The sequence below is a fragment of the Gasterosteus aculeatus genome, chromosome 15, assembly GCF_964276395.1.
Source record: "Gasterosteus aculeatus chromosome 15, fGasAcu3.hap1.1, whole genome shotgun sequence".
Taxonomy (NCBI): Eukaryota; Metazoa; Chordata; class Actinopteri; order Perciformes; family Gasterosteidae; genus Gasterosteus; species Gasterosteus aculeatus.
In genome coordinates this window covers 11,620,335-11,644,194 of record NC_135703.1, presented here as the reverse complement: position 1 = coordinate 11,644,194, position 23,860 = coordinate 11,620,335, and the positions used below count along the sequence as shown (strand labels likewise).

Here is a 23,860-nt window from a genome sequence, read left to right as displayed (position 1 = left end):
GCTGGAGTTGTTGCTCCCAGTGGAGAGACACACGGCTTGTTGTTCCTCTGTTGTCTTAGCTTCATTTTCCCCATTTCTCCCTCCTTCCTCGCAGCGCCTCCATTTATCTCACACCGCATCGCTCCCAAACCACACGTTGTGTTCTCCTGTGAGTGCTTTCATTGACTGATTTCCTTACACTTCTTCTTCTTGTGTGCGTGTGTGTGTGTGGAGCACAGACTGACAGGATCAGGCTGGTCTGAACTTGGTAACCTTGCTGCACTGCAGACATGCTATAGTGGCTTCTAATGCAATCACAGCTATAGAGTGATTTGTTTGGTTTTATTGATTCTGTACTGGAGTAACTACATCAGACGTTCCTGCAGTGCACATATTTACTCTAAAAACACAAAAACCTTTCAGAATTTGTGGGTAAACAGGACTATTATCCAATTTATCGCTGTGCCAGTGTATCACATGCACTATTGGCATTGACATCAACATCCCTGTGTTCAATGTGATAAAAATGGTAATTACAGAGATGTAGTGTCACATTGGCCGTGTACAGTCCTGTTTTAAACCACACAACCAATTCTAGTGATACAGCCTTCAGGTGAGTTACGTTTGTTTTACGACCCAAAGAATTTCCAAGTAATTCTCCTTTAAATAATGTTATAACACTATAGAGAAGATGGAAGGAAGAAGTGTTCAAATTGGTACACTTTAAACAATAAAGAATAATACTTCCTTAATATTTTTGTCACTTTGAAATTACCTTGATACGTTACTAATTATAAGACAAACATGTCATGAACATAATGTAAGTAGACTACAGTCTATATATATAGTACAGTTGTAATTTAACCATTACAATACTATATTACTGCAGTTCATTTATAACCATTGATTGCTTCATTTTTATAGTCAGTGCACAGTCAGCCAAACGAACAAAACGCGAAGCATGAAGGGGATGTTTAGAATACAGAATGAAGATTAAATGAGCGCCATAAACTCCAGTTGTAGAATTGGGAGGATACATTACACAAAAGCCTAAATTGGAGATTTGGAAATAACAGTCCTGGGAAATAGAGTGCTACCAGACCAGTAGAGTGCTACCAGACCAGAGTCAGATGAAGGTGAGCGCTGATCTTTCCCACCTACTTAAATGTGAATGAATCATAAACCTTGTCCGCAGAGTCATGTGTACAGTGGGAGGCAAACCAAATGGCTTGTTTAAGATTCTAATAACTAAAAAGTGTTAAAGAAAAGTGCTGAAACATATTTCTTCTTAGATCACTAATTGAACATCTCTCATGTAAAGCATCACATTTCCAACACTGTGACTCTTCCCGTCTAATGAGAGACACCAGCTACCACATAGAGACATTCAAGTAGGTTTATTGCTCCAAACTAGACACGAGGACACATTGAACATGACGCACTGTTTTAAACAACCTAATTAGTTGTCGGCAAATGTCAAAGTGAGAAGATAGAAGCCGTGTCTCCAGAACAGTGATGATTTAATAACACTCTGCGGAGTGGACGGGATAAAACGACTTGCCTCTGTGATCCGTCTCTAATCCACATCTGATAGCGGCTGTAAACAGCGCAGCTCACACACGCGCCGGAGAGGATTCCTCCGTCTCCAGGCGGCTCCTCTTTTCATTGCACTCATCACTCTTGCATCGCTCCGTCTCTCTCTTGTGTCCTACCCTTTTTTTTTTGTCAAGAGAGCTGTTTAGTTACACGGGGACACAAAATGGACTTGGAGACACTAGTCTAGCCCTCTAGACTAGTGTCTACAGCCGGTGAAAACACTAAATTAGCTTGGAGAGGCTTCCTCCCACTTCTGTGCCCCCCCCCCCTGCTTTGCTGTCCATTAAACAGAGAAAGTCGGCACTTGTAGCGCACGTGTCGTTTGCTCCATTGAATGGAATCAGCCACGGTCGGCCGCTCTCCTAAAAAGAAAACCCGGAGACCTCAGGGTCTGAAGCGAAAGTGGCGGAGCTTTGAAATGCCAAACATGAGGGCAGCGCTTATGTCTTATGCATTTTTATCACCAACAGCACTTTGATGTAACTTTCCTTCTCCTCGCCATCCATCAGACAGCTACAGCCGCACCAGTAAGTTACCCTAAATTAGATTTGAGACTTTTTTCTTTTTTTAATCAAAGCATCTCCCGTGTGTTTTCCCCAATTCAGGTGGGACGCCTCTCCTCTCCACCTAGCGCCATCTTTTCTGGCCGCTTGTCTTTGCGGCCCATTAGTGCGCCGGGAATTGGTGCACGTAAAGCTCTGCTGGCGTTTAGGTTCTTTTTCCTCTTGACGCGGACTCAGCTGACTCTTCCCAATGCTCACTCACCCATCAGAGAGAAAAAAAAGAGTTGATTCCTCCCCCCTCCCACCCCCCCCGCTCGCTCTACGTGTCCTCGTCTTGGCGTGTGCCCATAGCGCTTTGCTTTTGCTCTCAGGCCTCTTGCCCCCCCCACACCATTACTGCTGTGGGGCGCTGCCCTTATCTGCTTTCCTTTACATGTGGTTAGGGGCCTTTTAGCTCTTTTCTTTTTTCTCTACATGTCCTCAGCGTTACTTCTCTCTCTTCTCTCCCATTTATCTCCGCTCTCTCTGCACCTGCATCGACAGTAGTGGAAGTAAACTAATACCACAATTAACAAAGTGTTTACCGTAACAGCACGTAGTGACCTGAAACTGAAGTAATGGAGTTCATACAGGGTTTATATTATAGCAATGTAATAATGCAGCTTCAACATCTTCAACATCAATGCTTTTAAAAATCTCAGCCCCACGTCCGATTGTTCCGATCTAAGATGCACATCATTAGAGACTCCCTAGAGATTAAATTAAAAGTATTTTTTTCCCTGGTTGTGAAGTGGAAGAAAATAGGAATTAACAGGAAATATCCAAATACAAGGCTGGGCGATAGAGCGAAAATCAAGTATAAAAGGACATTTTTGGCTGAATACCGTGCTGTTGACATTGGGACGCGGTTTGACCTTTGGTGCTTTCACTAAATATTCAGTAAATATTTACAAAATTGGATTTCTGATAGTGGCTAAAGGTAAATAATAGAACCGCTAGAAAATGTCTTTAGTGTAATGCAGCCTTTAAAAGCAGGAAAAGTCTAAATCATTTTGCAGTATTACGATACAACGATAAGACGTTAACTGCTCTGGTATCATGATATCAATATAATATCAATAAACTAGCCGACCCCGACTAGAGCGAGAAACTTTGCTCCCAAACACTTTCTATTTTTTTCTTGCCTCCTCCCTCTCTTCTCCTTTGCCATTTCCCTCTCTTCTCCTTCTCCTCCCTTTGCATTTGATCCCTCTCTCCCTCCCTCGCTCTTTCCTGTACCTCGTCCTCCCCCCCTCCCCTCCCCTCCCCTCCCCAGAGGGAATGAGTAAGTGTATGCTTGAGTGGAGAAGAGAGGTGGGTCTTGCCCTCCCAAATTCTATTTCAGAGAAACTCGAGCTCAGAGAAGCATGTCTGCCTTCGGAGAGCAAACGCTGGCCTGCTTTTACAGTTTCATAAGCAGCGCAGCAGCACACGCCACAAAGTACGGATCCCGAAAAATCAACAAACGCGGCGGAGGAAAAACCAACGTTGAATGTTTTGCCGACGCACGCTTCCGTTAACCCACAGCCGATGAAGGACACGAAACGTAGGGAAAAGTTTGCAAGCGAGCGTTCCCACGTCTATACATCATTTATGGCAATGTAAAGACCCACAGAGGTGAACATGTGTGTGTGTATACACACACACACACACACACACACACACACACACACACACACACACACACACACACACACACACACACACACACACACACACACAGATGACCTGTTCTTTCCGCTTTGCTTCCTTGGATGACGTCTGTCTCTTTGGCCTGACGAGTAATGGTGTACACACACACACACACACACAAATCTTTCACTCTCACACACAGAAAGAGGAGCACGGCTGGCAGAGGGTGTATGAATTATACATCCACCCTGTCTTCATGCATTAGATAGGAAAAAGGAGAGAAGGACGGGGAGAGAGAAAAAGAAATGGCAGCAATGTAAGCAGATAAACGTGTTCCAGATACATAACACGTTATCCTGCGGTGATGAAGGAGAAGAGGAGAGGACGTGTGAGAGAAGGTGGTTGCGTCCATAAGCTCATCAGCTTGACAGCGCGGCCTTACAGTTACGTTTTGTTTTGGGTGTGTACTAAAGTGTGTCTTTTATGCGTGTGTGTTATGCACCGGTCCACAGCTGGATGTAGAAACTGCTCCCAGCAACATCTTTCTGCTGCTGTGATGCTCATTGGTTCACAGTTCAAAGAGTTCTTTCCTCTGCAGATGGAGGATGCAGCGGGAGGGAAATGCACACATGCATGCCTGCACGCACACATGCACGCGCACACACAGACACACACGCAGCTAACTGATACCAACCTTGGTTCAGATTGGTCCATTTGGTGGAGAAAAAAAAAAAGAAAACAGTTCAAAGCTAAAGTGCTTCAGGGATGTGGAGGAGGAACCTGTGTTTTTTCGCGGGTGATGCCGACCACGTCGACTGCAGTGGAAACACAGGGAAAGACTTCATCCCCATCGCTGCTGTCAAGAGCTTCGTACGGGTAAAAACATATTCATCATTTGGGATTGATAGCTGTCCCTTTTTCGCTGGCTGGTTCACTGTTTTGTAATTCGATGTGTCTTGATTTTAGTTTGCCTCATTAGTTTGTGTTTGACAGAGGAGAGAGGCTTCAGTCGGCTTGTTGTTCTTTTGCTTTCATCTCAATTTCTTTTTTCTTTTTTGGCCACATCTGTTTTAATCAGGGCCTTACAATTCACACCCTGCATAAAGCAGGACAACAAAAAATGTCTTTCAAAATACCCTTTGCTAAATACAACAACACATTTAGTCTCTTTCCGGGGGATTATCTGTGACTTGCTTTGTGTTTGTTTGGATCTTTTACTCTACTGTGGACTTTTGTTGATTATCTGATTCGGAGGTGAAATATGTTTTGTCTTGTCTTGTTTGTTTTTATTGCATTTTGGGTTGCTTAAAAAAGGAATTCAGTCAGATAGATGAATACAACAACAGTAAATCAGCAGGATGGACAACCAAAACAGAAGTTGAGAGAAATCTTCTCACTCGGACGTTTTAGAGAAAACCTGACACCGAGGACACCACGTTTCTGCATGATACCGATGAAGAAATGATGAAGCTGCAACCTCCACTTCATCCACAGTGGAGGGGAGAGTTATTCCTTCAGCAGGAACATTTGGATTGATTTGTAAATCGGCAAATATAATGGAACCGTCATGGATTTATTGAGTGCTCAACACACACACACACACACACACAAACACAAACTCACACGTCCACTTCCACAGGAAAATTAATTCACACACATTCACATCTGAATAATTTCTTTATCTGCACATTTTCACAGAAGAGTCAAAGCGCCATTATTGAGGATGCTCTGAAAGAGTGCACTCTGCATCGCCCTCACATATGTGGAAGGGAAGAGGGAATCACAACAACAACAACAACTACAAAAAAAACCTCGGGACACCTGCAGAGGTGGAGATGCCATTATTAGACAAAAAAACGGTTTTCGCGTAGAGAAGATAGATAAAAGAACGCTGAGCAAAAGACCGCATCATCGAAACAGACGAGCATGCAGCACACATGACGTGTAGCCAAATTACACTTATATAAGCCTCCTCCACACCTGGATTTTGTCAATACAAAGTATATGTTCGTATGCGCGTATGTTCTCTCCTCATCAGTCTTCAGAAGGCAACTTAAAATTCCCCCATAAGCGTGGCCTGAGGGCGGACACGCCCATTGAGCAAGCTCTACCTGGGAAGGATTTGATCTGCAGTGGTTGCCCAGAGCTATTTGAAATGGATTATCACACAGCTTTTCCTAGGTAGGTAGTAGCTAGTTCATGTTCTTCACAGAACGTGGAGATCTCAGACTTCTCCGTGGGCACATCATCTGGAGGCAGGCGGTGGTGTCGCCGGGAGACGGCACGGCACCCCGGGCCATCGGCAAACGAGGAGGCCCGGTTTGGGCACCGAGGGGAGAGAAACCACCTTCCTCATTACTGACTCCGTCCTTTGCTAAGTAGCTCCCCAGATGCTGCAGCGAGAGGGCGGAAGGAGCCAAGCGGTCAAAGTGGGCTTCGAAATAAAAGACCAGTAACTGACTCTCATGGCCGATTTGTTCCCCTTTCACAGGGATGAAGAGAACAGCAGAGTCTACGGATTTATTATCTTCTCATCAAAAAAATTTCTCTAGTTTCCTGAAACTCCCCCAGAATTGGCTGCCAAAATAAAACACTTTACTCAGTACTGCTTAATTGCATCGGTGTGCAAAAACTGAGGGAAAATATTTTGACATGTTTCATGTAAAAAAACAAGTTTATATGGAAAGCTGAAGGAAGCTTTGTGCAACTCGCATTACTACGCTGCTGAGATTCTGAGCCACAATAGCCACTTTTACCAAAAAACAGAATCCCAATTTTATATAATGGTGAATTAAAAAAAGAATAACGTCAAGAGCGGTTTCTTGCCCACCTCATTGGTGAGATGTTGCTGACGGGCACCTTTAAGGACCCTTGGCCACTCTGCTAGAAGACAGAAAATGTCACACCGCCTCTTTCTGCCTCCTCAGCTGCTCACCATTTTATTTTCACATCATCCAACACATTATTCACACCTAAAAACCACAGCTGACGAAACTGAGAGCTGTGTGCAGTTTTTATTTTGAATGAATCTGTTATTGATTTCCTTGTAACAAATCTGATGTTTGTCCAAGATCTGAACACAGCGCGCGCTCATGTTCAAGACCACAGGAAGAGCGACAGGCGCTAAAAGATTTACTAAGTGGCCTAAAGGTGGGGCTACAATTTCAGGGTTAGTCATGTGAACGGATTCATTCATACCGAGAAGAAAATCAACATTCAAGAATTAACACATGAAAAGAATATATTTGAGTCAAAGGCCCAAAATCAAGAGTTATTTTTTCTACACCTTCGCCATGTGAATGAGAAGGTCCTGGTATTTTCGTTTGAATTTTACACTCGGAGATTTGACTTATTTTGCTCCTTGCGCCACTGAGCAACTTTCGTAGGAAGGAACGGGGCCTCAAACAGTGCATCTAGTCCTCGTCACACATCCGTGTGCTATCGTTTTCAAAAGAAGGGAATAAAGAAAGAGTCAGCGGTTGTAATTTACCTACATGTTGGCGGGATGTCAAGTTAAAGTGTTTACCGATACATCGGAACACAAAATTATCTTCTGAAAACAGAATAATTACTGACTTACCGTGAGCTCCAGGAGCTACCAATTTGTATCATTCCCACACAAACACACACACACGGCCTTGATCACAACCTCAAAAGTGCATACACAACATGACTTGATCCTACACCCACACACACACACACACACATTGATCCTACATAGTCAAATACACACTTAACAGCACACATGCAGATTCAGTCCCATGCACACCTCCTGGCCCGTGTCTCATCTGCTCCCCACAGACTTCCCACCTCCACATCAATAATTCATCAAAATGATCTTCAATAATGTTTGCAATCAAACTTTCATGTGACGGCACGACTGTGTTGGGAGTGATTTTAATGGAGCCGAATGAAATAACTCTCTGTGTGGAAGCAAACATACAGAAGGTGAAGGGCAAGCAGATGACTCAAAGGTTCAGCGAGGGGAGAGCGAGAGCGCCAACTATTGTGTGACTCCTCTCCGCTAATGGCTTTAATGAGCTGCTCTTTAAGATGCAGCAATGTGACCGAGATTCATGACGGAGGGAATGAACGACATGAAGTTAAGTCGATGTAGAGAGCAATTATTGGCAAATTACTTAATAGATGTGAAAAGAGAGGGGGGGGGGGGGCATTACGGTCGCATAGGCCCACTCCTGCACAAACACACACACAAGGAAGCCCCAGTCGACAGCAGTGAACATCGCAGCCGCTGTAGACATTGTGCATGTTTTGTTTAGGCTTGACCCATTTTGGATTGAAAAAAAAAAATGTAAAAAGACAAATAATGCTTTCCTAAGCAAACACTCCGGCGTGGACGCACGGGCGCAAACACAAAACCAGGACGAAGAAAGAGAAAGAAAAGCGCAGCTGCCCGACTCTCTGCGAGAAGGAGTCAGAGAGGCTGTTTGAAGTGCGTTTGATCAAACGGAGAGTATGCTGCACCGATAGCGGATGCCACAGCCCGCACTCCTCACTGCACCCACAGACAGACCCACAGACAGACAGGGCCGCGCTTCCCTCATTCTCTTCCTTCTTCTCAACCCCCTGCTCTCTTTTTTTAAATTTCGGGTTGGTTAAAACACTTTTGTAACCATCGCCACAACAAATCACATAGTAATTGCCTCAGACAGCTTTATTTCACTCGGATCCTTTCTTTTCCCGTTTCATTTTAAAAAACTCCTCACGACCATGTTTCCTGTTCAGTGATTATATTTCGCCTCTGAAAATCAATGGCCCCCCCCTCCCTCGTCTCTGAGTGATCGGTGCCACGGCGAGCTTCATGTCCCCCCCCCGCTTGTCTCCACCCGTCCACGGTGGGAAATAAAAAATGCAGACAGTCGCCGCTCCTGCAGAAACACCTCCTTGTTCAGAGGGTGGCGCCGCCTGCAGAGACACCACGTTTCTCTCATGCAACAGGGACGTCGACCCCGAAGCCCGGTGAAGAACAGAGCCTCCTGCAGCCCCCTCAGTAATCAGTGATGGGGAGACGTGGGAGGGAATTCAGGGGGAGGGGGACGCCGAGAAGGAGCCCAGCAGTTGTTTAAGGACTATAGAGGCCGGGAATATTTGCCCGCCTTTGATAAAGCTCCTCAAACCGGTGAAAGGAGCTTCTCTTTTTTTGGTCTTCTGCAGAAGCAAACCCACTTAACATCCTCCTGAGCAGCAACTAAACACCCGCACGACAGCGGCAAAAAAAAGACAGTTGGCAGGCAGGTGCGCACAGATAGTTACACCAACAAAAAATAAATGGACGACAAAAGACAAAAGAAAAGAAAGGACTAAACAATAGTCTCCCCCCTCATTTGTGACACAACACCTCTCTGCAGCTGTGCGGGAGGGTTGGAGGAGACGCCTCAGAGAACCGAGCGAAGGAGCTCCTCGGTTTTCCATTTCCATTGGAAGAAAAGACAGAGCTGCCAAAAAAAACAAAACTAATAACGTTCTCTCATCTCAACTCTTTTCCGCTTCAATTTCCGTGGAGGCGACAGAGAGGCGAGAAGAAGGAACTCAATAGAGTGCTCACGAGAGAGAGAGAGAAAGAGTTATGGAGTTTGGGGGTCCTCAGAATTGAGAGAACAGCACAGAGGAGGTGACTCATCATGGTCCTTTCATCCCTGTGAGTTTCGCCCATTACTATTCACACTCTTTGCCATCAACATAATCATCATATTCATCACCAGCACAGTCCCCGTTATCATCGGCATCATCGCGTCATTGTGCTTATTGTTAACAACTATAAATAGATTAGCCACCGTCTACATCATCTCTCAAAAATCATTTTTCGGGATTTGATATACTTTTCCTTTCTCCTCTCCCAGTCATCCTTATTCATACCATCATCATCATGCCCTGAAAAGGCCTTTGTGTGCGCTTTTAGCTCCATCCTCCCCGTTCCCTCTCTTACATCCACGTCATGTTCATCGACCCAGCGGAAGCGCTGTGATCTTTAATGTCCATCTCCTCGAGCATCATTATGGTAGAACACGTCAGCGCTTATCATTCTTTAATAATTCAACTCAGGATTTTTCATCCTTCTCCTCATCCTCCTCGACATCGCTATCATGATTATGCACATTTCCTTTATTGGTTTTATCGTTGGGGTTAACATCAGCAACGCAGCCATCGTCATCTTCTCATCATAATACCACAATAAACCATTTTATTTTTTTACAATTTTCACCTTATTTTTCCTACTTATCAACTACTTCTCCGTCACCATCTTCCTCCTCAGAAAAATGTTTTGCATGTGGTGAAAATATCTCCCTCCTTTTTATTCATTATTGCATAATAATCCCTCAGTCAAATCCTTTTAATCCTACATTTATTAGCATGATGGCCATCATCGTTATGGTTACCGTCAACTACACCATCGTTCATCATCACCATCCTTCTGTCCTTCACCAGGTACCATCCGCTCCGGTTTTTATACACACAGGAAGCAAAACGACGCTTTATCATTTATCCCGCTTCACTTAATCCGACTTTTTTTTTGTTATAACAATAAACCTTCACATTTCTCCGTACAACTGAAACCACACATCTGTCAGCGTCAACGTCATTCCTAATTGTAGGCTCAATAGCATATCCATCACAAGATCTAGATCAAGATATTATCCTTTTCTCTCCATCCTCAGTGCCACTACCACCCACGCTGCCTTCATCTCTATCGTACAAGTGCAATCATCTCATCACCATCATCACCGTGCACAATACCAACTGTCGGGATTTTAATCAATCAACTGTTTGAGTCTAGATGACGCCGGTGTACATGTTCTATTATTATAACGGACAAAGAACAGGGAACAGACCATTTTATTCACTTTTGCAAATGTAGGACTGTGTTTTTGGACTTTTTTGATCGTAAAAGAAAATATAAAAGACTAAAAAGTCATCCTCAAACATAAATATTTATTTATTCGTATTGTCTTTACTGGTCAGACAAACATATTTCCTAGTTCTGTCTTAGTCATCCTTTGATTTGATCACCCACATCATCATTGTCATTAATGCGATCAACATCCAATGAAAACATTAACCATCGCCTCCGTAATTCCTGCTATCATTAAGGTCATTAGCCTCATTTTCCTCATCAAAAACTGTAATCACTACAGTTACTTTCCCTGCTGTTTTCATCATCTTAATGAAATCATTAGATACATAGTCATGATCTGATCTGATGTGAGTAAATAAATGCAAATGTCTGTTTCTTAGCTGGTCTGCGGAGGCTTTCGATGTAGGGAGAGAACTCCGGCTGGTTTGCGAACTTCAAATTCTAAAAGCAGAATGAAATCAAACTGCATCATTAAAACATCCGCAGGGGGAAATAAACATTGCGCTGAAATAACAATTCAGGTGTGGAAAAGCTGTGAAAACAGTTTTCCCTACATGACTCAGAGACTCCTGCCTTCAGCCTCGGGCTTTAAAATGCAGATGGCTGAACAACAACCTTTTGTCCCCCAAGGCCGTCAGCATCCATGACAACACCGGATGAACTGTTACAACTGCTTTGTGTTGAATCTGCATCTGTCCTCCATATGAAATGTAAAAAAGGTGTCAGGTTTTAAATTTACAGATCTGAGCTGAGAGTGAAGATAAAAACTAACCCGGATTACGCCGAAGGACGTCACATTCTATCATGTTCGTTATCGTTAACACCTCCGCTGTCATCGCGGCCGGCACGTTCATCGTCGCCATCGGCTCCGTCCTGCCGGAGTGATCGATATCGCCGCCACCGCCGTCATCACTTCCCCTCACGTCCTCAGATTAGAGGCCAGTTATCTCGTATCATTCCCTCAGAGTTGTTGTTTAGAATTAGCCCTGAGGTGAGGATTACTACACAGGTCAGAGGAATACTGCTGTTGAGGAGACGCACACTGAACCAGAAGGTGGCACACACACACACACACACACACACACACACACACACGTCTGAGAGTCTCACAGGAACCAGGGGGCTGAGTTAGTCAGCAGCTTCAGGAACCAAGCAGAATTAAATGGTGACAAAACTGTGAGAGTGCAGCAACATCTGTTGGTTCTGCCTTATTATGTCCCATTAGCATAGTTTAAAACGAGAGGTTTGTTTACGGTGGCCCCGTTCTGGATGGAACCACGGTAGCTGGTTGGGAATTAGTCAATTTCTCTCTGCCTTGTCTCTGTCTGATGGACTACAATGCAGAGGATCCACTCGCGCCTTCTTCGGTTTGACTTTCCACTCCCACTTTTTTTGGACGCTGATGGTTTTCATTATTAGTCCAAAACATGCGCCATAGAATGTGTGCGCACACACACACACACACACACACACACACTGAAACCCAAGACACTCTTGATGTTGTTGTGTAGTTTGCCAAAGAAAAATAAATAGATACAAATATTTTTAGAGCGATCTCAAAATCTTTCTGTAAGATAAAAAAAAAGGAGAAAAACATCTCTGCAATTGTCAGCGTGAAAGTTAGCGGTATCACCTCCACCTCACCACCTCACTTGTAATGATGCAAAGTGTACAACAGGGAGGGCGGCCATCCTTCTCCTCACCCCTCCACCTCCTCTGCCTCCACCTCAAATGACAACCTTCTCATTCTAAAAGGCTGCACGCGGCAGTGAGGCGCCCCGCTAAAGGCCCCTCGACGTCCACCTGCTGGGACGTCCAACCAAGAGCTTCAAGTTGCTTCCTCTCCAAGCACGCTGCTCTACGTCTTCCTTCATGCTCCAAGAAGTACTCTTCCTCTGCCCCCCCCCCCCCCCAACTTCTTATTCCTCTGCATCTCCCTTTCTTTGCTTTTGATTAAACAAATGTATAGAGTGGCCGTTTGTCCTTCACATTCATGCTCATTCATACTGGCCTTAATCTTTCAAGTAGATCCCTTGACCTCACATTTTATTTTGCCATTTTCATCCGAGGCGTTGCCCGACGGGGATGTATGTGCCGTTATCGGTCTGCAGCCGGTCTATATGAGGACTGAGTATCATGCAGACAGAACTGAAAGACTCCCATTCTGTCGCTCGGCTAACACAATCAGCACAACCAGCCGGGACCTGAGGAAAAGTATTAAGAGGGGAGCAGAAACAAGGATGGAGCAGGAATGACAATGCCCATTGTTCCCCGTGTATCGAGTGCAGTCTGGGCGTCTTTCATATGCTGGACCGGTGTATCCATTTCCCCCCATTTTATCCTCTGTTATTCATCCCTTCATCCATATCTGTTGGCCTCGCTTCTTAAAGCCCCCCCCCCCCCCCCCCCCACTCTCCCCCGGTTCACTGCATCTCTCTCTGTCTCCCCCCCTCCAGGTTATTTCAGAGCACTTACATCATCACCGCCATCAACAAACCTCGTTAGCGGAGGGTAACAAGAGAAGCACCAGCACCGCAACATCTTCACCGTTTCTTTGAACCTGGTCCACCGCATGAGGCGGATGTTTAGTGCATCATTTCACATTGCTGCGCAGATTCAGAGCCCCGCTGACGTACCGAACACATGATTTCACTCCTACGGGGAGATCAAATGATGAAGGTGATGTTTTGCAGTATAGGAGAGAGCTGCATTCAATTGCAAAATAAAATCCTTAAAATGTGATGGGAAGGGAAGATATTGCTGCCATAAATAAATACAAACATGAGACTGGAGATATTTCTCTATCTGACATTGCTTCACACTGCTAATTGTTACATTCACTGACAGACGGCACAACGGATGATTGGCAGTTCAAATCGGCACGGCAGGTTGCCGTCGGTTTGTCACAATGAGGTGAAGATCAAGTGTCATACGTGGTAGAAATAGAAGGGAAAACAAGGTATTGTTACCAAAAAGGCCCAGAAAATAAAACCAGTTCTCTTTAATGATTTTGCAAAATGACTTGTTTTAAAATCTGTGTGCATTCCTCACACTTTGTAAGTACTATGCTCATTAGGGACACAACATTGAAGCAATGACAGAAACACAGTACACCATGTCACATTTAGTGATGACAATGTGCATGGGACAGTCCGAATTCATGTATTTTTAAAAAAAAATGTTTAGCTAGAACAATGACGATACCCTTAATAAGAAATATGACTGTTTAAGACGTTTCCTTAGAGAGACTTCCTACCTCACCGGGGGCATCAGCTGATTGAGCCTGTTGTTCGACTGTCAACGTTAAAAATGAAATGAAAAAAAACTTGTGCAATATTTCATTGTCAGTTATTTTGTCACAGTCAACACAATAAAATCTACAACGGCAGCTAATGCTCTTTTTTTTCACTAAATCACTCTTACTTACAACTCAAGTTGCCGTCTTCAAACAGATCTTTTTTCATTGCAAATTTGTCATAGCGGTTTTTCAAACCACAAGTGTAATTAATCACTCTAATGATGCGGTGCCAGTGAGCCGGCGTGCACGCTGAACCTGGAACACCTGCGTGGAAACGCTGCATATCATTTATGCAATCAGCTACACCTGACACTTTGAGGAGCCCATATGTTTGCTGTAAAGGTGTTGCTTTGTTTAAGGCCAAACATCAAGACACTCAATTTGTAACAATATAAAACAGTGAAAAGCAGCAAGTTCTCGCATTTGACAACCCAGAACCAAAACCGCGGTGTTTATTGACCAAATCATTTTGAAATGAGTCCCGGACCCTTTTCCACTGTAGCTTTTAAAATAATGAAAAAAGCAGCTTTCAAAGTAGAAATGGGGTAGAACATTGGCTCTATTCCCTTTGAGAATATAATACTGTAATAAGAAGAATATGAATCATTTCACAGGTGAAACCTCTCTTAATGACATGTGACACATTAATGAAACATTCAAAGGGTTTTACGTTTCCGGTAAAAGCTTTTTTTTTCTTCTTTCCTTGTCAAAAACGCCCAGTGTATGTTTCCCTGCGTCAATATGAAACCACACTCAGTTTGTAGAATACTGATGTTACTGCTTAAAAACTACGCCCGCAGACACTTTTCTCGACTTATCTCCACACGGGCTCAATGGCTTTTTAACGTTTAAACAGCAATTGTAAAATCCATTTCCCTTCATTATTTTACAATTAGCCCTAATGTCCCACAATGAGGACCCTGAGGCCAAAGCACTGTAGGAACATATGGATGACCCTTTTGTTTTGCTTTTGTTTATATGGTGGGACGGATGATTGGTTCTGCAACATGACAAAGGTTTTTGTTTGTTTTGTTTGTTTTTTTAAATTAAAAAAAAAATAGTTGCATTTACAGGCATTACAGAATAAGTCAAAAACCTTTGAGCGGTTCTTCAGAAGATCCACGTGCTTCCTGTCTCTTAAATTGAACACAGTTTTTCTTTGACAGAAACAAAATAACACCTCTGTGGTCCAGAACCAGGGAAGCCTTTTGTCAAGCAACATATATTTTATACTCTCATCCCTACAATGGGAAGAAAGGCGGAAATTGGCAGTGCATTTAGTTTCTGCAGGCAAACGGCTCCACTCGGATGCTCGGCTTATTTAGATGACCTCCACCTGCCAATCATTGTACATTATCTGCTGATGACTAAGACCAGCAACGCTAGATCGGGTTATGTAACTGCCTCTCCTGCTGAGCTGGGAGAAATCACTTGCTCCCTCCGACTTTAATTACCCAAAGTATCACTTTTAGCTCACACACACAGACACACACAGACACACACAGACACACTGTCCAGTCATGTAGGTCAAAGCGAGAACATGTGACCTGATGTACGGCAGCTTTATGTGTATGCATAGAAAGAGGTTGCCTCGGGCAGTGTTTTCGTTTCAGAGTCCTGCAGAAAGAAAAACATGCTCACCCCATCCTGGACGAGGGAGGGAGGGAGGGAGAAACCACAGGAGGGAGGAGATAAGAGAGAGCGGAAAGACGAGAGCTTGATAGGGAGACTCAAAGACGAGGAGAAGAAGAAAGGAAGAGGGGTGGACAGAAACAGAGGTGGAGCAGGTGGTGGTAATGGCAGTGGTGGCGGTGGAGGATGGATTTACCCCGGTGGGGGGGTGGGGGGCAGCTCTGAGTCTGACAAACCATCAGTGAGCGAGAGGGCTGGACTACAAGTCTCCATGTAAATTGGATGCAGATCTGTGCGCGTGCGCGTGGTGGGGCTGAGGAAGCGCGAGGGACTCCTCCCATCACCGGGCGCCACGGGGACGCGACAGAAAGACAGCGTGTGTGCGGGCTTATGCCCAAGGACACGTGTGTGTGTGTGAAACTTTCTCTGGGACGGCGTGTGGGTACTAGTGTGTGAGTGATGTGTGCGTTAGACAACACAATCCTAGAGGAAGTCTAAGTGTGCGTTTCTCCAGGGAGATTCTGCCCCATAGAATGAAAGTGTTGTCAACCATCGGCGCTTCTCCCTGACACGGAGTTCCTCAAAGACACGAGGATGAAGAGAGACGAGCGAGCAGGAACAAAGAAGAAAAGGAAAAGAAAGTCTTTTGAAGGATAAACCATGGGATTAGATAAGGTGCTCCTTCTGGACTATTGAGCCAGTATACGTGTGTGTGTGTGTGTGTGTGAGAGGAGAGCCCGTTGCTCTGAGCACATTAGCTGCTTGGTGTGAACAAAGCCCCTCACCTGCACGCTTTATAAAAAGGGCCTGGGAGTCAGAAAGAGGGGGGGTGGGAGCAAGTGCACACTTGTGTGCCCACCAACAAGAGCAAAAACGATGGACTTTAACTCAATAGAGACCCAGTATGGGTGGATGTGCATGTGCGCATCTAGATTCCCTTGTGTGTGTGTGTGCACGGTAAATAACAAAATGAAATCCTTACATTAAATGAACAGCCATGCTCGTTGTGCGACTGTGTTTGAGCTTGTGTGTTTGAATATACAGTAGTAGTTCTGCACAATCGGGCAAGTGACATAGATCACTATGTTGGGGTCCGGGGAGGTTTTCCAAATGTCGTTCCAGTGTTGCACCATTTTTTTGTGACGATGTGCGTTTTGGTACTTTGTCACTCTGCAGCACCACAGATCTCATCCCAATCCTGGGACGGACAACACAGAGGATGAATGAGAACAATGCTGGCGTGTGTGTGTGTGTGTGTGTGTGTGTGTGTGCGCTCCCCGCCGTGACCAAAAGTGGCCGGAGCTGTTTGAATTGGATTATCTCATACATTTTCTATTATCCAGCAGGACCTTGAAAGAGATCGGCCTGCTGAGAGCCAGAGCCCTCCATATAAAAGGGTTTGGCCAATTTGTAGTATGCCTCCTCTCTCAGGTCGGAACAGATGTTGAACTCATTTTATTTTGCTTAACTTATCCTATTTAGTCTCGTCGAGATCAAGGCACACAGGTCGGACTTATCATGCGACTAATGACTAATGAGGTAAAAAACAATTGTGGTGGAAAGTGAATAATGTCAGAAATAACGCGAGTAGAGGAACGAAGACAGAGGTTGTCAGAAGTAGACAATTGTCAATGGGAGTAACCGAAAGACCTCAGCAATTAGTCAAATATGTAGTCCACACATGTTAGTTCTTAAAAGGATAAGTTCAGTTAAATCACATAAATCACAACGATGGACGGATGGACGGATGAGGGTACCGGACACACCGCGGGGGGAAATGGCCCCAGATCCTCACTGACTCCCACTGTGCGTCAGAGCCTTTAAACCGCTGTTCTGTGCTCCACCGGTGACGTTCGGACTGCTCTGTTTATTTTGTTGTTAAAATAAATGATAAAAACACTTAAAAAGCTGCCGCTGAAAACAACGCTAACGAGAGTGGGGAGAACAAACCGACCACAGGTGACCTCTTTTCACATCACATGCAGGGATGTGATGTGTTGACTATATTAAAATATTGGCCGTCTTAAAGTGTAGCGTCTGTGTAACTGTTAACGGTGGAAAGCTTATCTACAGCCTGGAGCTTATCAACCCTACGTGTGACCTCGCGGCGGACGTCCTTCTCAAGCCGTTTCTGAAGGGAGCAAAAAACTTTTGATGAACACAAGAAGAGACAACGCGTCCTGATGGCTCAATACAAGCTGCGTGCTCGATGTTGTGTGATCAATTAAGACGCGCAGCTGTTCATCTCCCCAGATGTTGGTGTCACTCCGCTGCCCCAGACAATGGCGGCGGGTTTGGACGCAATCCATTATTCTTGCATAGTCGGCGAGCTTCTCATCAGTCCCCGGTGCCTAAATCACCAGCCGTGTAATAATAGTGCCCAAGTAAAAGCTTTTAGAAATATGTATACTTTATCTGTAATATATATTCATTTGCATAAAATGTGCCATGGAACAATGCACACGACAAAGTGCACTGAGTTTAACATTTTCAGATGACCTTTGTCCGGTCCACGTGGCGTCTGGCGCCTCTCACGTTAGCGCGGTACGTGGTGCTGGTCCTGCTTGAACAGATGGAGACGCGTCCCTCCAGCAGCGCTTACTGATCCTCCACACTTCCATCACTTGGGACCGTTTTAGACTGATAGTAAATTATATTCAGGTACATTTTTCACTTTGTGCAACGCAAGTCATTTTACGCTAAATGAATTGCCATTAGATATAAAATAAAAGTTATGAAGTACTTGGCCCTATAATTTGGGAGCCAATGGATTACATACGCAAGTAGTTTAAACCAGTAACAGCAAAACATTGATGCAGCAGTATTTACAACCTAACAATTTAATATGTATTAATTTATCTGTCACAGGGGACGTGCTTCTGCAGCTCCAGTGATTTTACCTTTTCAAGCTTTTAGTGCTTTTGTGTTTTAACGTAACAATTTGAATACAGACATTTTATATTGTTTTATTTGAATCCTACTGGATGTTGTCTGCTGGTATTTCCGGCTTTATTTTGTCTTTTATTTAAGCAATGTCCTTCCTAAAAATCTAAAATCCTTCCTATTGAACTTTAAAGTTGAACTATCAGACCCGTTCTCTTCATTTCACATGAACGGGATGACGCGTCGGTCTCGTCAGCAGCTTTTGCCAGTGGGTCAGTTTCTCAAAAGCAGCAGAAGAGTAATCCTCAAAGTTTGTAGAAAGAATCATCTTTGGATCAAAGTTAAGGAATGAATGATGTCATTGGAAGGTCCTCACAAAGCAGCGGGACGGAGTTGTGTGTGTGTGTGTGTGTGTGTGTGTGCAGAAGACGGCTCAGCGTGACCAATGACAGTGCCAGGGTCCAACGGGGAGAAGCAACCAGCGCCTAGACTCATTGCTTTAGTGGCAATGCATTTTTGATGTGGCCCCTTTCTGCTGCAGCTTCTCCGTACGACCCTGACGGAATAACAGCGCCCCCAGCAAGCGTCCGTATAGCTTAAATTAACCCTGTGACGTTTGCAAGGTGTGTGTGTGTGTGTGTGTTGAGAAAGAAGCAGCACATATAGACGAAAAGTAAGAGCGAGAGAAGAGAGGGAAAGAGAAAGACTGTCCCCCTTGCCTGTTAAATATTTGAGAAGCTTTCTGTGGAAGCGATGCAGTTAGAGACAGGCCTGTTAGCCCAGTGTGTGTTTGTTTGTGTGCGTCTGAGGGGGAGACAGGCCTGACTAATTCAGCTGTGAGCAAGTGAGAGGGAGAACTTCCACTGTTTATTTATCTACCTGGGAGGGAGAGAGAAAGGGTCAAAACAAAGATGGGAGGGAGAGAAAGGAAGAAAGGGGGAGTATAACGGGGTGAGAGAGCGAGAGAGAGAGAGGGAGGCTGGCCGGGTTGTCACAAACCATTAGGCCGGTGTGCTTTGCCCCACGTCAATGAGTCCCAGCTAAAGAAGCCCGCATGCACGTTCCCGTTAATGCAAGTGTGCCCATGTGTGTGTTTGTTTACAGCTCCCTTTGTTCATCTGTGCACGTGGGTTTTGCAAGTGGTTGCAATTAATATGTGGGAGAGACAGACAAAGAGAGAGAGAGAGAGAGAGAGAGAGAGAGAGAGAGAGAGAGAGAGAGAGAGAGAGAGAGAGAGAGAGAGAGAGAGAGAAAACCATCTCTTGATGATGAGAAAAGGAGGCAGGTTGCCCTCATTGTCGAAGACAAAAGGAGCTCCATGCGTGCGCCGGAGGACCAAACAGCTACTTGCACGTGCACACACTTTGTGCGCGTGTGTTTTGCTTGTTCACTTGCAAAATACATTAATATTGTAATATTCTGCTCGAACTGACGAAACAGGGAGATTGAATAAAAGGAGAAATAAACGATGAGTGCAGACAGCTTATAGCAACAAGAAATACAAAATGTGTTTAGATTTCAGGGATCAGCGTGCATGCTGGATGTTTACCCTTATTTGAAAGAGGGGAGATGAACACACACACACACACACACACAAAACTGTACTAAAACTCACTTGGGGTTGGAGCTGTTCCAGTAGACAGCGTGTCTGTCAAATATGATCTTCTCCTCCGCCCACACGGACACCCAGGACAGGATGGTCAGCAGCACCACCTCCATCACACACCTGTGCCCGAGCTGGCACAACATCATAGACATCCAGGGGGTGAGGTGGGGGGGGGGTGGAGGGGGTAGAGGGGGGAATCTCTCTCGCTCTTCCTCTACAATCTTCCTGGGATCGGGCTTTCTGCTGCAGAAATCCTCTTCAGATCATCAATGTCCGTCCCCGCGTTTCCGTGCAAATCGAGACGGGAGGCTCGTGGATCGTTAATTCGCTCGCTGCGCGTTCCGATATCCCACGGCGGTTTCAAGTCATACTGAATGGTTGAAATCTTCACTTTCTAAACTTCCGTCTGCCGCGGATTCACATGTTATTTACCAGCGAGCGGTCGGCGGGATGCTGAGAGCGCGTCTCCTCGGCAAGGTCCGAAACTTTTCTCCCATTACGCGCAGCCGGGGAGATAGATGCGCCACCTGAAGTAGACCCCCCTCCGTTTCTCCAAGGATGTAAAATTAAATGAAATATCAAAATTAAATTACACTCCAGAACTCCCCCGAGGTTTCTGATTCTATTAGCGACGGACACATCGGCAGACAAAAGACAACGTCAAAATTGGCCGTCATATTCGTTTACCCAGATTGGTGTTGGATCGCACAGCCTTGCGCGCTTTGTTCCGCTCCCCTCCGCGCAAATCTCTCCACCTTCCCCCCAAAAACCGCGTCCGCTTGAGCTTTTTGTTGCTCTTATTGCAGTTCAGATGAATACATCCATTGGCGTTATTTTTCAGTCCAAAGTTATCGCACAAGAACAAGTGCGAGACGGCAGCATCCTCTGCGCGCACACCGCCAGCTCCTCACAGCATCTCAACTCGGTGATCCCTCCGCTGTCACCGGCTCCGAACCAACGTGACTCCGGTCGACCGGTGCGCCTCCGCGCGTCACGCTCACCGGCACCAACGACGATCGCAGCTTTAATCCGTGCGCGCGCTCCCGGGCGACCTCCACCATACGACACTCACCGGCGGCCTGATTCGGTGCGAGTAACCTCCACCCCTCTCTCCATCTCGCACTTGCGCGCGGCCCCCCCCCACACACTTAATCTTAGCGCGGGCGGGGTCTATAGCCGTGCCGCCCCGCGCCCCCTCTGGGGACTCGGGGTCGGTTGATTCACTGACTCGCAGTGATACACACAGCCGGGGTCGTTTAAAATCCACAAATCGATGAAACGTGTGAGGAAAAACGGACCCTTTTATTGGCCTAAGACATAAGGTGCAGACACATGACGAGGACATATTACATCCCTGGAGGAAAACTGGAAATGAGAGTTTCGTTTGTTTGATTGTTAAGTATCAATCTACTTCACATCCATCTGTGTGGCCCGAAGGCGGTTTATTGACCTCGCATCTGGACACGTAAAGCGACCCATGAAGTTCACTTTTGTTTGAAAGCCGCGGCCTGATGGATGGGCTCGGGGAGGGAGGGAGGGAGGGAGGGAGGGAGGGGGGGGGGGGGGGTGTCTGATGGATCGCTGGAGTCATTTTCCATCAGTGTCCATTAGGCACAAAGGGCAAGCGAAGGCATCACCGAATCTAAAAACCTGTGAGCCATAAACCTCCAGATAGGTCTGTCTGACAGACCGCTGCCCCCCATGCTGCCTCCGTCCGGGCCGCGTGCGAAAAATAAATAACCATCTTAAGCATTTGTCCTCAGCGCAGATGGAGGGAGATGTAGTAACTACATTGTTGCTCCATCGTTTCCCCAGCGCGTCGATAACTCGGATCAATCCACTCTGGGCAAAGATGGGAATCGATTCAAGACAACGATTTTGCAACAAGTTCATTTGCATGCCTTGAAAAATAGAAAAGGAACATCGTCATTTTAGCAGACTGAACTGAGAGGAGGATGTTCTGCAGTGTACAAACTCCCCCCATCCTCCCTAATCCCAACAGAACCTTTCTGCAGCACCAGCCTCATCTCTTTGTGCCTCTAGTCGAATCCTTTCTGCAAAGTGTCCTACTTTTGCTTTGCTCTGCCTGCAAAGTAATGCCTATAATTTGGGCGGAATGAACCCATGCACCCCCCCCCCCCCCCCCTCATAACCCAAATACAGCTGCATGTTGTCCGCCCGTGTGGATGAATAATTCAACATCTGTCTGAGGCGTGCATATGTAAACAGGTGGGTCGACTGGTGGCATTTTTCTTTTTTAAGGGGAGCCGCCATAGACCAAAGACATCCTCCATCTGGGCTCCAGGCTCTTTTGCCCCTCCACTGCAGTGTCACCCTGAAAGTGAGTAAACTTCTTGGTCAAATGTGCGAGCTGCACAGCAGTGGGTGTATTGAGCTATAAAAGGCCTCTTAAGCGATCCTAAATCTGAAAGCAATGTGGGTCAGAGTCCGTGTACGGACACATGCTTCCTTAAAAAGGAAGGCGATGAATCCTGGAGCTTATAGCCGGTTGAGTCTGATTGCTCAGTAGTTTGACTCGTACATTATTATTAGGCACATGAATCATCACCCAGCTCAAGAGCTTAAAAACAATACAAAAAACAATGAATGTGTGTCTATTCAAGCTGCTGAATAACAAAGTAGCCATTCACATTCAGCGGACTTTCAAGGCTCACACAAATTTACCCCATCGGTCCCCTGGTGACTAACTGGCTTTTGTGGGGATTGATCATGTTGCAAATGATATACAGGACGGTCTCTAAGAAGCATTCAGTCCTCACCGGACTCGCGTTTGCTTGATTAGAGGCCTCAGGACTAATGTCAATAAATGCAGCCAGATGTGGCAGGATCCCCGGGCCCAGATGGTTTCAATTAGACCACGTGCACACGGCGCCGGGCGAGGGAAGGATCACCCCGAGGGTTCAGGACATGGCAAAGACCCGGAGGAGGTGGAGGCGGTGGGGTTTCGGACACGAGAAAGCTGTACAGATAACCTTTGGAGATGGAACGTGCCCGGTGCTTGCCAGTTCTCCGCCTGTGAAATGTGTCTCACTTAAACATGCATTAAGGAACATATTTTGTGTGCCAGTGACTTCTGGTATTTGATAACCCCCGAAAACATCCCAAATCCGTGTTTGGCTCGGCTTACTTTGAGTTACCCTTCCACCCAATCATGCAATCTCTTTGCATTTCAGTATATCCCAAAGAGGATTCCGTGCAGACTGCTCCCTGCTCTGAATTACTCTCGGTGCAGAGTGAAATACTAAGATGCTGCAAGTAAACAAGAGTCTGAGGTATCAAAGCGGCATCAAAGAGTCATGTTGATGCCACGGTGTGCCTCGACTCTAGTAGGGATACACTGAAGACTCGAGAAAAAAAAAAGCAGAAATGTACCGGAGCACATTTTATCTGAAGAGGCTGTTCCAGTACCTGAAAGGGGAAACATTGAGACAAGCGATCTGCTCCAGAGTACACGCTTCTTTGAGGCACAATGGCAGCACATACAAGACTTATCAGATTTTACTGTGACCGTCAAGCATGTTTTTCATCTGCACAGCGAGAAGAGAAACAAGAGCCCTTCGCCTTGCAAGTGGGAAGCACTGGATTTAAAACCACACTAACTGCTGGGCTTACACAACTAAATCTAGCTCCCCTGCACCACCAACAGACACCCCTGGACTCAATTATCCTCATTTTGTCCCCCTCTCAAAAAGGCAGGAAGATCAGAGGTTAATCCTCTGCAGGGAAGAAATAAAATAGGTAAAATGCCAGAAATCTAAAGGCAGGTACTTGACATTAAGCCACTAACTATTGACTAT

At 45.6% G+C, this 23,860-nt stretch overlaps 1 protein-coding gene across 1 annotated transcript in view; it reads right to left on the bottom strand.

Moving 5' to 3' along the window:
- efna2a (ephrin-A2a) overlaps window positions 1-21,261 on the bottom strand; it is a 61,050-nt gene extending 39,789 nt beyond the window's left edge. Inside the window, exon 1 of the mRNA XM_040200011.2 lies at window positions 20,052-21,261. Coding sequence (XP_040055945.1) covers window positions 20,052-20,194 — 143 coding nt within the window. The 5' untranslated portion in view covers window positions 20,195-21,261. The remainder of the gene's footprint in view (window positions 1-20,051) is intronic.
- Between the last annotated feature and the right edge of the window lie 2,599 nt (window positions 21,262-23,860).